The following is a 15981-nucleotide window of genomic DNA, read 5'->3' as shown; positions in this document are numbered from 1 at the left end:
GGATTATATAACTGCTATGACACATTTGATCATCATCCTTACATCCAGCATTAAATGTCCACTACTGCACATAGGATGGTCTTTTGTAGGGATTCCAAATTCTCACAGTCCTTTGCCCTTTACGTACCTAACGAGCGATTCCATGAATGACTTCTGTCCATAAAGTTGACTTTCGTAGGATAGGCCTCTCAACAGGCTATACCTTTATAACCCAAAGTCCTCGATCCTATTTGTGCCTCGAACATTACCACTTCTGCGTTAAAACACGGTTATAAACTTACCTGAAGATTGGCTATTACATTATTTCTTAGAGAAGCTTCCTGTCCATGTAAGTGTTTATGAAAACTATTGTTCGAAGAGGGTATCGTGTTTGTAATTGCTACGTCCATTTGTATATTTTATAGTGTAATTAATAATGAACTAGAAATTTTCATCCTAAAATACAATGTTGCCAGACACGACGGTAAATTAAATCGATTTAAAATTATTACACTCCCATACAAATACTTAATTACGAGCACGTATTGTTGCTAATCAATATAGTTAATGATTTAAATTGGTCTGAATGTCTAATTTTCTACTGAAGAAAACGATAATGTTGTGTTTCTCTGGCAACACCGATGGAAGAATTTGCCTTACGTCAACAGTACTTATCACAATAATTATTTTTATCAAAATATGGTTCTTGTAGTGTTTTGTATGATAAATTACTAATAAGTGCATAGCTTAATGAAATCAAAGAATGCAATAATATTTTTGGGACTATATTATTGTTGAACTATTGTCTTTTTCAGTTACGGAGTCTCTTTTGACAAAATATTAATTTTATAGTGAGATACATAGATTTTAAAATGAGTATATGTATATTCGGATATAAGGTTTATGAATTCGTGGTTTGGCACATACTTACATTTAAAATTAAACAATATGGCATTTATATATGGGTTAGAACAAAAAGGGTATATCAAAACATAACAAAGGTATATGCACCCTTTTTCTTAAACCAATTGTGTCAGAAGAGAATTCGTATATTTTTAATATAAACACCAAAGTTTTAATACGTGCTGGTCAACCCGTACTTATGTAACTGTCATTTTGAGAAATATTAATAACTTTTTATCATTGACTGTGGTTTTCTTTACTCTGCGTTGCTGCGTGCGTATGAAAGCCGTTGGAAGTTATTTAACAGAGAGGATACAAACCACAAAATTTACAAGAATCAGAATTGGTAGTAAAATTGCTCCATAAGCGAGGACTTCCATTCAGCAAAAGAAAAATCAAGAATAGAATAAGGAAACGTACCTTTTTTTACATCCGGTAACCAACCTCATATAAAGCAAAAAGGTTCAAAAAGTTATTTTGCCTTTGGTCTTGTGCCTTTCAAAATTCTTGAATTATGAAGACAATAAAAAATAGACAATTTGTGTGTTTAACTGTCCAGTTCAATATTTATGGTAGGAACTTACTAACTAACCTTAAGTTATGAACAGTAAAACGGAGTAGGTTGAGTAAATTTACCAAAGCCTCGCAGAACAGAGACAGAAATTGGACACTTCATTACGGCTCAATGCGACAAAAACCGATGTCCCAAAATGTACCGGAAAAAGGAATAAAACTTTTTGCGTCTGTTCTTCGAAGTATATAAATATTAAAGTATATTTACCTAATGTACTTTAGTTATTCCGATCTCTGGTTCTGAATGATTCACTTCAGTTAAAATGATCGATTCTATTCTGCCAATTTCACCTAAATTTGTTTAGTTAGATTTTGTATTTAACATGTGATTTGTGACCTAAATTATCTCTAAAACCAAGCGTTGGCCAGCAATATAGTTAGATAGGTGTCATCTAGACTAGATACTTGTGCGTTAGGTAGCAAATTGTTTTCTTTCTTTTGATCTTTGAGTTCAGTGTCCCGTGGATGGAGATGTTATATGTTTTAATTTTATTGTTGCACAGCGCTATTTTGTTTTACATATTTTCTAACAGAGTTTAATCGATATGTAAGTTTTCATTGTAGTATACAATGTTCTTAAAATAAACCGCTAAAATACGATTACTATGGTTTTATTTAGATTGAGCTTACCCATTCAAATAGTATGTAATGTAATAAAATCTACATGGTCCATATTTTCATCGTGAAGACTGCCTTTCCATCAGAGACTGCAACCTGACTACGGGGATATTTATAAAAAAATATTTATATAGAAACCAAAAACAAATAGGAAATAAAAAAACTTAAAGGCTGATTTAATAACAAAGGTCTTATATTTTACTAAAAGGTATTGCCAGTGGCCATAGGGCTTTCTTACACTGCCAATGATTGTGACCGCGGAAAACCGCCAATGTCGTTTGAACTTAATGGAATATGGGGTCACAGACTACAGCCATTTATTAAATATGAGATTTTAGTTATTAAATCAAGGTTTTTATACAAATTAACTTTTCTTTGCTTACTTTGGGTTGTCATATCCGCCATATTGAATTGATTGTGACCTCGTATTGCCACGAACACTTGGGTCGTTGAGAAGAAGCCGACCAAGCCAAAATTGTTAAAATCGGCTCAATAATGGCTATCCAAAATGACACATCCATACATACTTTTATATACTTTTAAATACATTACCGAAATCCTGAAGAAAAATTAAAGTTCTCGTTACTAGGAGTGAAACGCTATGGGTATTTTCGTAGTAAAGAAACAACCAATTGACAAAACCTTCACCATATATTTATTATTAATAAAGACAATCTAAAAGATCACGTAATAGTCATTGTCTTAAAAAATTAGTTACCCTAATAAATTTATCAATATATAGTTTTATATTATTACTTATTGTTTCAAGGATATGCCAAGTGAAGAGTCGGGAGGGGGGGACAGGACTCGAGAATAATCGTTGTTCTTACGAATCATCACATTGATTATTATAACAATGAATCTAAAATTTATAAGTAATACATTTATACCTTCCAATGATTATCTAACTCACTGTTAAATCTAAATGCTTACAACCATTAATGAACTAACTTGACTACGCGAAGAATTGTGCTAATCTAAAGAGTTGTCTACATTTTTTTTTATAGTATTAAAAGATTTTTGTAATTTACAGAACGTTCAAAATCACAACACAGAGTGTAATCAAATTATCGTGCATTTGGCACGCGTCATATTACTTCTACGTTTACATTACAAGTGAAGTACGTATGATTATCCTTGCAGTACTACCACGTTCACGAAAATAATAAAATAGAATAAGGATTTCTTTGTTTTGTATATGTACTAACATGTACAATGAGTAACTGAATAACGAAATAGGTACTGTTAAAGGGTGCATATTTCATGAGGAATCACCTTGCAAAAATATTTAATCCAAAAAAAATACTTATTTATTCATACAAACTATTTAAAAACATTCTAAGCGTTTACTTATCACAACCTTTTCGAAAATAAAAGCCCGAAACGCGTGTAAAGCTACGCTACGTCGATCAGTTGGTTTTAATTTTGCATGTGATATTAGTGGTTTACTCAAAAACTATTAACGTTTCGGTTTCACAGATAAGTGATAAGAAATAATGCACCTCTAAAGCCTGTGAAGTAATATTCCGGTTTTCAATTACGTTGTATGGGTACCCTAGAGTTTGTCGGTACCCAAGAAAAAGCAATGCATAGAATTCGTAAGAATTTTACAATTGTCTTCAAAAATAGTATCTATGTTCAGTTATCAATTGAATCTTTGATTGCTTATATCCCAAGGGAGATTGATATTACGTAGACCAAAATTTTAAGTCATTAGCTGCCAAAAACGAATGAAGTGGTTAGTTTTAAATTATTCTTTTTTAGTTCATCTATTAGAAAAATTTAAGGCCTAAATATGAATTACGGTTCTTGTACTGTTATGAGTACTGCACCGAATTTATAATATTTGGCGAAACAATTATTAAAAATCACCCTGGGATCAAAACTTCCCACTTATAAAACAAGAGCGCTCAACACTTCGGAGGCTGTGTGGATAGTTTAGACAATTATACCATTTAGTTTTTTCAATTGTTACGTGTTTATACTATCAACCCGTTAAATTTACAAAAAGATGGTAAAGGTCTTTCAACAATTTGATCCAAGAACTATAAAATACATTTTTACGACTGGTAAAAAATAATCAGGTCCTATTTTCTTTTTATTAGTTAAATGACCCGAATGTTATTACACAACACTAACAGAGTGTAACGGAGTGTGTTGCGTTTATTCTGCTAAACTACGTCCAATTTACATAATGATTGTAATTACAAAAAAAATTGGTTAAAAAAATAAGTGTTGTCGTGGTAGTACCGCAGGTCACAGTGAAGGGTCGGTTTTGCCACCTACCTACCACTTCTTACACACTTTATCCAATACAAAATTAGAAGAATATATTATCCACTTAGTCTTACATAATATTAATAATAGTACAATATATAATAATAACGTTGTGTAGACACAAATACATAAAGATATATACAAATGTAATTATTTGGATAACACATAATAGAACGAAAATATAGGAGAAAAAATCCGCTGGAGACATCACGATAGGGGTAAGTACATTTACAAAACATTTACCTACTAGGTACGGCTTATTTTAGTTACTTTACAATCTCATGTTGCTTTCACGTATGCTACATTATAAGTTGTATTACACTTTCGTCGATTCCATCATTCGTTAAATTGACTTGTAGTTATTGTATGCCTGTTGTTAACAATTTCGTAATATCATTTACGACGGTTAAAGTCTTTGCAGACGTGACTTATAATTATTTATCGTCGCTAAAACTCGTCATAAAAATACTCTTTGTAAAAGAACATCTGTAAAAAACTTTACAAGATGCTAACTTACCGAATACTGAAAAGGATTTTAAATGTTGGGAGGATCTAAAAGCATGGCATTTCCTTCATACAGTAAATGAATTTCTTTAGTATTCGGTAGTTATATCAGTTACCCGTCTTAAAATAAACCTTCTTGCCGCCTTGATTTATTTATCAATTTTTCTTTTTAAAGAGTATTTAGATATCGGTTAGAACGACGATTTGTTACTATATTTGTAGTTAGCCTGTACTGTTTCTATATTATTAAAAAATAAATAAGATAACACGTAAATAATTTACTAGCAACGATTGAACTAATACTGATTCACTGCATTCTACTCTGGTCGCTCAGAATGGACGTAGTGAACCACAAATAAATGCAATTTCCAGTGCTTCATCGAACCTGATTTAAATAAAACAAATAACAAAAACAACAACAGTATATAAAAATAAAATCGTAAGGCACGTCTATATATAAATTGAAATAAGATTGTCCAGTAATCGATCTTATATTTTATTTTTTTAATGTTTAGTTTCCATGAGTCAATATTCGAGCGATTATGATAGTAAATAATTCTAATGACCACGTATTAAGGCCCGTTTAGGTAAACGAAGTGCAACGCCAAGTTTTAGACTTGCGTCTAAAATAGTGTTTCCACGCAAAATGAAACTTTTGTTCTATTGCCATACTCGTAAACTAGTATTAAATAAATTTAAGATCAGTTTTGATAGAGCTAACCATCCTTTAAAATCGTAATCGGAACGTTGTTCCTTAAGGATTCCATATAAGTTTTAAATATAAAGCATTTAGAAACTCAAAAGCACAAGAAACTAAACATGATACTTATTTATATTCTGGGAAGCAAATTTTATAATTTATGATTCTATTGTGTTGGAAGGAAGGTACTGAAAGCACACCCTTTTAGGATATACTCCCTCTGTGTAAAATATATTAAACAAGGACGAATGGCGTTGCACTTCTTTTGGGAAGAATCGTTGATAAATAACGGATTTACAATTTATGAGGAGAAAACGAGGGTATAAATTTTACCCTGACTAGCGTCGCTTTGGCACGTGGAATAGGTGAACGGTCGCGTACCTGAGTCTTAAAAAAAGTAGTTGTTTTTTTGTGCACAATAAAAAACGTTTTGAAGAATTTCGTGTATCATTCAGTCTTAGTAGCTAAGAGTATTGTTAAAAAATATCTCTGGAGGGACTTGTCTTTGTCATAGACGTAGATCTATTTCCGGTATCGTTATTTGAAAATATATTTAGTATATAAGTAACAAGATTTATTTATTTTATGAAAATAACTCCGATTTGAACATCGAAAAATGAATACTATATTGACCATGGCAAACGGAAAATATTAAATAATTGAACGATCAACAAGTATAATTTATGGAAATAATTATAATATAGTGTTAAATAGGTAGGTATACTAAGTAATTTTGCATAGACTATAGTGAGTGTAACTTTAAATAAATAGATTAGGTACTTAATTTATATTAAAAAATATAATCTTTTAAAATTGACTAATGTTTATAGAGCATTTATTTGCCATGGCCTTTTTTAAGTACCTATGTTGATATAAACTTCACTTAAAATGAAATTTAAAATCTATTCTCTTTTTCTACAATTAAAAAGAATGGCTTATTATTTTCAGCAGATCCAAAGCACTAATTAATTAGGTATAATTTCACTAAATCTTTACGAATAGAGTTTTAGTTAACGCCTCGCCTTAATCTAAAACAATCTATTTTTCTCTAAAGTAAGTAAGTAATCAATTCTATTTTAATTCCATAGTTTACTAAATATGGCTTTTTTATTAATATTATCGTTTATTTGGTAATAAATTTGGTATAGTGATGAAAAATTAATAATAATTAATTTATAGTAACACTTCGTCTAGTTTGTTAAGATAGAACACAACCAAATAATCACACAAGTTAGTGATTTACAAATACATAGCATTTAAACTTCGATTGTACCTTAAAATATATCTAATATAACAACATCTAGAATTAATAGAAAGTACCACGACACTAACTGTGGACTGATTTGACACTACAAGACTGAGGTAAGCTGTCTAGGCAATTCATTTTGGTTTGTCGCGGGATAAAAATCGAGACGCCACGATACGCGCACAGTAGCCTTAGTTCAAGATCGGCGCGCTCGCAATGGAGGAGTCGTTTTATATATCGAGTATGGAATACTTGAACATCGAAGTAAAATGGATTGTTCATGAATTGTATTCAAAGAAATTTGCCTTCGATTCTTTAGCTCTGACATTTGACAGAACGTTTGTACGTCAAACACTTTTGAAACGTCAAGTCTGTTGTAGTGACTTTACCACCGGTTTGGAAGGCAGATTCTACCGAGAAGAAGCTGGCAAGAAACACAGCAGTTGCTTTTTTCCAAAAAGGATCGGAAACCCTAAAACGAGTGCCATTAGGAAAATTATTTTGACGATATAGAGTTTGATATGCGAAAATGACTCCTACTACCAACTAAGGCTACTGTTATGCGAATTCTAATATTACAAAATTGTAGAGCTAGAAATTTTATAACGCGCGGTTTTCAGGAACTTCAAGTCCTATAGGACTTAGAGTTCCTGAAAAACACATTCATATATGAATGTGTTTTCCCGTTAGGCCGATTATTGAGGATAGTTATATGCTCATAATAATAATTAATCGAATCTGAATTAACAGGGAAGAGAAGGCAAATTATATTTAAAGCACTAAAAGATTATATCTGCTACCTGAAGATTTTGGATAAGATTGATTAATTATTAATTTCGGGCTCTAAATCTTCATTTTTCAGTTATCGCGCTATGATCTACGTAGGTACAGTTGACTGCGAGGCACAGGTAGCAGTCTTCTACAATTATTTACATGATCACCAATTATCGCGTGATATATTGACGGTGAAAGCTTAACTATGCATATATGTATGTTCTTAGTTGACCAACAGAAATATCAAATAATATGATTTATATTATGGACGGACAGATAGTCAAATTATTGGACACTGTTAAGCATTCCGGAAATAAATGTAAACATTAATCCTAGCGTTTTTAAATTTTTTACTAAGTTTAATACCAGAATTGTTATTTGTAATCTAAATCTTACAACCTTTCTTTTAGGCAGACAGCTTAACTCATTCTTTTCTTTATAGCGTTTTATTTTTTGTGTAGTGTCATGTTCAGGTAGATTTTATTTTAGGTAGATGGAAGGAAACAAATAGGTTAATCGATAAACACATACCTCCATCTTATAAACCTACTTTTGCATATTAAATTCCAGTGCATTTCTCTAGCACCGAAGGTGCCACACGTTTAGCGTTTCATGCATTTAACCTAAGGCTTAAAACAGTTAATGAATTTAAGTTACAAACATGTCTTTTTCTAGGAATACTGTCCAAATAAATATCTAGTTGTTAACAATAGTGAGGTTGATCATCGGATGGCATCGAGAAGTAATAGCAAGGGTCTAGCCAGTATTCAGTAATCGGTCGCTTATCGGTTTTCTTTAAACACAATACCTCTGGACAATCTGCTGAAACTTTTTTCTTCAATTGATTGACGCCATTATGGTTCCAAGGAATTTAAATTATATCGTCCGAGTTACCGTAAGACGCGTGCTATAACCCCGATAGGTAAAATTATAACTTCCGCATAAGGTCAATTCGAAAGTTACTTATAAAAGGAAGCGCCAATTTTATAAAAAAAAAATTGAGAACATTACATGGGAACGTGGGAACTTTTGCGGGCCCCTGAAATTCAATAGGGTAAGGATATTAGATTGTTAAGTGGCGTGCTTGTACTGAGCCGTAAATATATATAAGATAGGGCAATATTGTGCGATAATTACTCGTAGGTACTATACTAGTTAGGCATTTAGTGTTCTTTACGTTACGCGACCTACCCTGACAGATACAGCTTTAGATTGGTAGATTAAAATATCTAAGGGTTTGTGTGTTTTTAGGATCCTGCATGTCTGGATAAATGTTTGAACTTTGCACGGTATTTGGTATGTTTTCTAATTTTTGGCACGCAATAAGATTTTTATTTGGCACTATAGTAACGCATTTATACATTTAATAAATAATCGTTGGCACTATGACGTTGAACATATTGTTACCAACTTTCGGCATTAAATGCGTTCTTAATACATATCTACCAAAAAACTTCACAACCGCAGAATACGTCTATTAAGTCAATGGGTTCCAATATTGGCAGCTGAAATTTCCATTAACAGGCAAATTCACAATATTTGTTATATAATTGAGCAACAGGTTATTGCCCGATTTGTACATTCCAATTTAAATAATTCACAGATTTATTTAAAAAAAAAAAACTATAAACATTACATATTATCACAACACGTAAGGTACACGTACATACAATTAGTTAAGTACATACAAATTACATTCATTTAAAATTATTTACCTTTAAAATTAACTAAGTATCTACACATCGAGTATCAAATAATATACCTACAAGATACCGCGGTGCGGAAGAACAATAAATAACAACAATGAACTAACTAATAAAATTACCAACACAAAATATAGAACTTTGAGCATTTCGATAATATTTGTGTAAAAAAATATTGTATTATCCATATTAATTAGATATTCCGCCGGCTTCTTTGAATGTGGATCAAAAATATTTTGAAATAAAATATTTTTTTTTTCGTAAAAGACACGAGATATTGCTAATTAGCGTAGATGACTTAAAATATTGACAAGGCTAACTTTTTTTATTTTTCAAGGACAGCCAATGGAAAAATATTTTTTCACATCTTAAGTTTCGGTTTATCTTATGCATAGAAGTGTTAATTTCATTATTGGATAAATAACGAATTATGAATGAATTGACTTCAGAGCCATCTTAAATTCGGGATTGCTCACCTCGTCCGCGAGATTTTCAGTAACACAAATAAAAAGTGTAAATATGCATTAAATATTTTATCCTCGCCTTCGGCTCCGGTAGATAAACGTTTCGGATAAAATACTTTGTTATAAGCTAGGTATTATTATCAACTAAACAGTAAATGATGCGTATATCGTATTTTAAATTCATTGCAGTCAAACACATATTCTTCCAAATAAAATCCCTTTCTACGTTGGCTGTCAATGTTACTTCTAAAAAGCTAAAGAAAGAAAGCTTACCCAACTTGACTTTAGCTTAAACTACTTTGAAGTGGCATCTGGTTAATATTAAAACACCTACAAAGTTACTGTCTAAATAAAAAAAAATTTTTGACCAAACATTCGCAGAGGCTCGGCAATCGATATTATATCTGTTAATATTTTTCTAAAACTGCGTCGATATGTGACTAATTTACGGTACGGATAACGAATTGAATTCCGTTCTCTTAAATTATATCTATCTAAAACATTCACGCATTTGAAGTACGCTCCATATATTTATCTAGTACCTATGACTAGAAAATAAAATTAAACTAAAAAAAATACTACAAAATAACAACAAGAGAGTGAGCAAACAAGCTAATTTAATAAATAGTGAGCTGGGCTCGCAATAAAAACAAACAATTCAATAGAGGTAGTGTAGTTACTACACGAGTTACGTTTAATGTATCACACGTAGTTGTAATAGAAATATAGATTAATATTATCTCGATAAAGCTGCCCGCCGATCCGAACTGTAGCATCAAAGAATTATTGATTTATTTACAACATCACACTTGCAAAGTCACATTGAGAAGTCTGTCATATAAAAACTTTACGAAGGCCCTATCTACATACAATTATTTATTAATCGTTATACAAAATATTTTTTTTTTATGTGATCTCATTTCCGAAATATTTATTTGGTATAATTTCGTTCATTCTCCAAAGATCTAATCTTTCTAGCTATTCACTAATCTGCTTTTTCTAAGTCATTTTAATCTATAAAACTATTTTGTAATCACAATAAATGCTCATACGTTCAGCATTTCTTTGAATCAGTAACTATCTACTCGTATCAGTAACAAAATGTCGGGCGTGGTGCGAGTGAAGGCGGGCGTTTTTGGCTCACACCATAAGCGATTGCGATGAAACGGACGTTTGACTTTTACATTGTTACGTCAGTGTGTTTTAACATTCAACATATGATTAGTCTCAAGCTCGCAAAAACACAGCACGACGCGCGAGCGGAATGAGTGAGCTAGAAGTAGTTACTGGGGGGGTGGTTTGTATTGGAATTCAGCAGTCGCTTGCGATCTGTCTTCAGATCTCTCGACCTTTTCATAAGGCTTTTCGAGTTTAGGCCTTTTTGGCTCGGCGTCGAGTGGCCGGTGCGACTTCATGTGCGCGCTACGACTTTTTACTTTGTTAAATACTCTGAAACATAATAGGGTACACATTAAGAAACAGCAAAACAAGAAAAAGGAAAAAAGCGTAACAAAATGTTAAATTATGAAATAAGCAGACAAGCTAAGCAAGGCAATGTATACTTTATAGTTAGTGATTTGTAAAACTGTAAACCTATAATATATTTACATATAACATCAATACACATTTATTTCCATAACCCAGTGCAGTAAATAAATTTTACACATAACATCAATGTCATTTGCAATGGACATAAACTTCAAACGATTTTATTTAATATTTACAACAATATTTGACATAGTGTGGTCCCTGAGACAGTAGAAATATATCGATTTGATCACATCTTATGAACGCACAACCGCAAATCAAATTAAATCGATTCACAATTTTATGTTATTTATAATATTAAAATTCTTCCGCATCAGAGTCACGTTTGTGCATTCAATAACAAACGAAATAGTCACAGGAAACTTTCTATGCCCATTTAAATAATTTACATTGTATATGATTCATTGCATATTTGCAATTGAATTGCAAAACATTAGTGTAGTTAGTTAACGTTTAGCAATCGACATATGAATAGAAAAACCCTTGTCAATAACCCCATACACCTTTGTTTTGTTCAATAGTAGGCATAAAAAAAACAGCATTCTATACAGCACAAACATTCTATAAACCACTGCGATGTTAACTTAATAAATATTTTCAAAGTTTTAGTTGTATGAAGCTGAATATATAATTAAATGGACTTAAAAATTGTAATAATGTCTATTCATACGCAATTTAAGTCAAAGTTGTATTTTATAAAGATATTTTTATAAAACGATGTAGAAAAATTATGTAAATATAAAACTGTTCAAGTTAAATTGCGTTTTTGAATATTTGCTGTTGAGGCCGATAAATGGAAGCGCTATGCTGCGTATTCCGGGTCTTGACACTTACTTTCCGCAGATCTTGCACGGAAACTCTTCTGCTTCGTACGAGGTCGGTGGTGACGTGCACGTAGTTGATACGGCTGATGAATTCTGCCCTACTGAACCCTGGGTGTAAATAATTCGATTGCGTTAAAATCTTATTTTATCGTGATTATTCCGCGAACCTGAAGACAAAATGTAGGCCAGTGTTCGTAGCAGTGCTTACTTGTGGTGCTTGTGCGTCGTTCCAACTTCGCAAATACAGCGTTTTGTAGTCTCTAGTTACCTTCTTCCAGAAGTAATAGAACTGCACACATTGTTTGGAGTCCTTTGTTCTTACCTGTGATAGAGGGTTCATTGTTAAATTTTATGTAGGTATTAACATATTTGAAATATCTGAAATATAAAATATTCAGAAGTGTTCCTTACCAGTTGCGAAATTCTATAGAAGTCCTTATCGTATTGACTAAGTCCTGCTAAGAAGGATTCTACTTCGTCTGGTGCCCACCGAGATTCGTGTTGAGATGGAGCAGCAGGACGAGACATAAGGCGTAAGGTAGCAGCACGAATATCGCCCCCACATTCGCCTAGAGTCTGTAAGGCGAACTCTCTTGTGTGCCCACCAACAGGCATAGCGGCACACATGGCTAACTCCATAAACATGCGAACTGCAAAAAAAAGCTTGTTGCTCAATCTTTTTGTATCCTGATGACCTGGCTAAGTTTGTTGTGGGCGTCTTACCAGGGCGCGTTTGGAACCCTCCTAGCTTTAGTTTTAAGTTAACGAATCAAGTTATCACCATCACTAACATCGTAAGAATATATTTTCGATCGTCTCAATAATGAGGTGGTTTAAAAAAGGAGAATTGGGAAACATCCAAAAGCAACAGCCGTAAAATGAAAAAAATCAATATTGGTAATTTTGTGTGGGAATTCTCACACCGGTTTAATTTCAATAGACGGATGGCATCCAATTTAGATTGATTATCTCATATGAGTAGTTATATATTTTAGGTGGAATGTATTTTAGCAGTTGTAAATCATACTATCATATATTTGGTATGCATAACTGTTACCTTCGTTATCGTCGAGTGCATCGTTAATACCAGGGTCCCAAAGAAGCTGTTCGGGCGCACAATGAAGATCGATGCGATCATTACATAATTCTGGTAAATCTGCTTGATGATCTGACCCAATGTTAATTCGGGGTAAACGAGGCTCTTCCAATTGTGATAGCACATCTGCATCTGTTTGAAGATCTAAAATATCAATTTTTTTATTAATGATATAAAATAATAGTTAAACTTCAATTTTCAGGAACATACCGTTCAACAGTTCCATAAGTAAACCGGGACCTTCTCTGTAAGGAGGAAGAATTGGCTGCGGTGTGTAATGGTTAACCATGCGACGCATACGTGAACGATATGGACCGGCTGGAGAAGCCCGTCGTTTACGTCTTTGTGGTGATGCTGGCACACTACTTGGACTTAGAAATACCGCTGGCAATGGGTCACGGCCTTCGACACAAACCTGATAACATATTTAATGATTAATAAAATGATAGATTTAAAGGAATCTAGATTATTTAGTAAAAATACTCGCCTGAAGTGAGTTATCATGTGTCCACTGTTGTAAAGATGTTGTCGTTGGAGCTAATAATCGCTGTTGTCGACGGACAGACCGTTGATGAGGGAAGTCCCTAGGACTGCTGGACAATAAAGGATCTTCAGAATTAAGCATTATTCTTCGTGACGTCGTCGGTGGCTCTAATATATATGCATCAAGTGATCTACATTCTTCTGGCAGAACCTCTTCTAGTGCTTCTTCAACCTTCAAATTAAATAAAGAATTAGATTATAAACTTAATTCCGGTCATATATGTATCAAATTCTTAAAGCTTAGTATTTACGTACCTCCTCTTGACTGGACATAGTAGCTGTAAAAAAGGCAGCTGATAACGGTGATGAAGCACGAGGTAACGTATGTGCTGGTGAGTGGGCATCGTGGGACGCTGGTGGTGTTGGATAAGCCAGGCCTGGTGATGGTTCCGGTTGTGTTGAATAACTTCCACTTGGGGATGATGCCGCATATGTTAAACCAGGCGAATCCCCAGTTGTATAAGACAGACCTGGTGAGCTTTCTGTATATCCCATACCTGGTGATGGTACGGGGGAGCCACCATGACAAGCTCCAAAATCGGCCAATGATTCCGGGAGAGGTGAATTCAATACAGCAGCAAGCCTTCTACTCGACGGGTATGTAACAGGTGACCGTTCTCGTATTGATGCGGCTACAGTTGCATAATCTTCTAATGACGCTAGTTCATCTAAATGGTCTGATGTGGTAGTAAATTGAAACGTGTCTTCATTCAAAGCAGGAGAGAAATATCCGTCGTCTGAATTAAACGATACTCCAAATAATTCCGGTCTAAATGTAAATTCTTGTTGGGGTGAAGCTTGACCTGGGTCTGAGGCTGACCGTTTTACCTTAAATAAAAAGCCAAATTAGTTATTTATGCAATGATTTCACAACAACATTCGCTTGATATGTAATACATACCTTTGAACTACCTTTTTTTAACAATTCTATTAGCGTGGATTCTCTGGCTCCACCGATACCTCCAGAAGTAGTTATGGTGACATTTGGAGTAACTGTAACCACTGGTGGTGGTCGTGGTGAAACAAATTGGGTAGATGGAGATATTGTTAAGGCCGGTGTTGCAGAGCTTCTTATTGTTGACAAAGGTGGTGGTGGTGGGGCCACAAACCCAGGACGAGATGTGACGATAACATCTGTATTTGCAGCTGAAAGTCCAATTTTTGTTTATGTTTAAAAACTAACGTAAACGAGTGTACTTATTTGAATATATTTCGATGTTATTATGAGGAATTTAAAAATACCTATGGACTGTAATGACGTCACGGTAGCACCTCGACGACTTATAATTTTTTCTTCAATCAATGCTCTTACGGATACTGAAGCTGTTTGTAACGGTGGTCCGGTTGACTCTTTTTTATCCAACTTTTTGCTGTCTGAGTCCTGTTAATGGAAAATACGTGTGTTAATTAGCTAAAGAGTTCAAGTTTCTTATTGGAAAAAAACTCACATCATCATTATTACAACCGATGGATGTCCATAACTGGAGAATCTTGCGTTTTGAGCTATGATAGAAACTCTGGTTCTCCCACGGGTCTCCTTACTACTTATTAGATCACATACTTATATTCCGAGCAGAGCCTTCTTCATTGACAGCTGTCTTATCAGGCTCGTTTGTAAGCCATAAGTGGCGATTGCTAGAAATATATATAAAAATAAAAATTAAATATATCATAAAACGCTTACCTTCTTGAAGTATCCACCGTGCAATCGCATGTGACCGTTGAGTGCCGGAATGTTTTTGAACTTGCGATGACACAAGTTACACTCAACTTGCTTAACATCATTTCCGCGAGCCGGTCCAGTCCCGCCAGCAGTGTGGCTCGATCCATTCGCACTGACGCCGCTTCCACATTTTGGAATGCCCTGCTGCGTCTGTGAAATTGATGCACGATGCCATTATAAAACTTCAAAAGACTGTTAAACCTATTACTTTGTAAATTTAAGAAAAATAAACCTTAGATCTGGAGTAGCTCGTTAATATTTCAACTTAATTAGTTTTAATAGACTCTCCGTAATCTCCGTTACTTTCAAAGGAAACTTGTAATCATTACTAGATATAAGTAGGTTAATCCCGCGCAGAAAATAGTGTGTGGTATGAGACACACTTGTGAGAATAGAATCGTTTTCGAAATCAAAACATTATAAGAAACTGCCGGTCCAAATGTTTGTAAAGTTGCATAGAATGTATATATGTATATTATTAACACGAGGGCAAGAATAGGTCAATT

The 15981-nt window shown here is 33.6% G+C and overlaps 1 protein-coding gene across 1 annotated transcript in view; it reads right to left on the bottom strand.

The window, feature by feature from the left end:
* Positions 1 to 10339: 10339 nt before the first annotated feature.
* Positions 10340 to 15981, bottom strand: part of LOC120631972 — a 344454-nt gene continuing 338812 nt past the window's right edge. Inside the window, exons 10-20 of the mRNA XM_039901687.1 lie at positions 15437 to 15625; positions 14995 to 15133; positions 14654 to 14898; positions 14008 to 14580; positions 13697 to 13924; positions 13420 to 13624; positions 13171 to 13353; positions 12525 to 12763; positions 12322 to 12435; positions 12124 to 12221; positions 10340 to 11190 (exon numbers count right to left, since the gene is read on the bottom strand). Coding sequence (XP_039757621.1) covers positions 11025 to 11190; positions 12124 to 12221; positions 12322 to 12435; positions 12525 to 12763; positions 13171 to 13353; positions 13420 to 13624; positions 13697 to 13924; positions 14008 to 14580; positions 14654 to 14898; positions 14995 to 15133; positions 15437 to 15625 — 2379 coding nt within the window. The 3' untranslated portion in view covers positions 10340 to 11024. The remainder of the gene's footprint in view (positions 11191 to 12123; positions 12222 to 12321; positions 12436 to 12524; positions 12764 to 13170; positions 13354 to 13419; positions 13625 to 13696; positions 13925 to 14007; positions 14581 to 14653; positions 14899 to 14994; positions 15134 to 15436; positions 15626 to 15981) is intronic.

Source organism: Pararge aegeria, chromosome 19 (assembly GCF_905163445.1).
Source record: "Pararge aegeria chromosome 19, ilParAegt1.1, whole genome shotgun sequence".
In the NCBI taxonomy this organism is placed as follows: domain Eukaryota; kingdom Metazoa; phylum Arthropoda; class Insecta; order Lepidoptera; family Nymphalidae; genus Pararge; species Pararge aegeria.
Note: the sequence above shows the minus strand (reverse complement) of the source record. Positions and strands in the feature narration are given on the sequence as shown.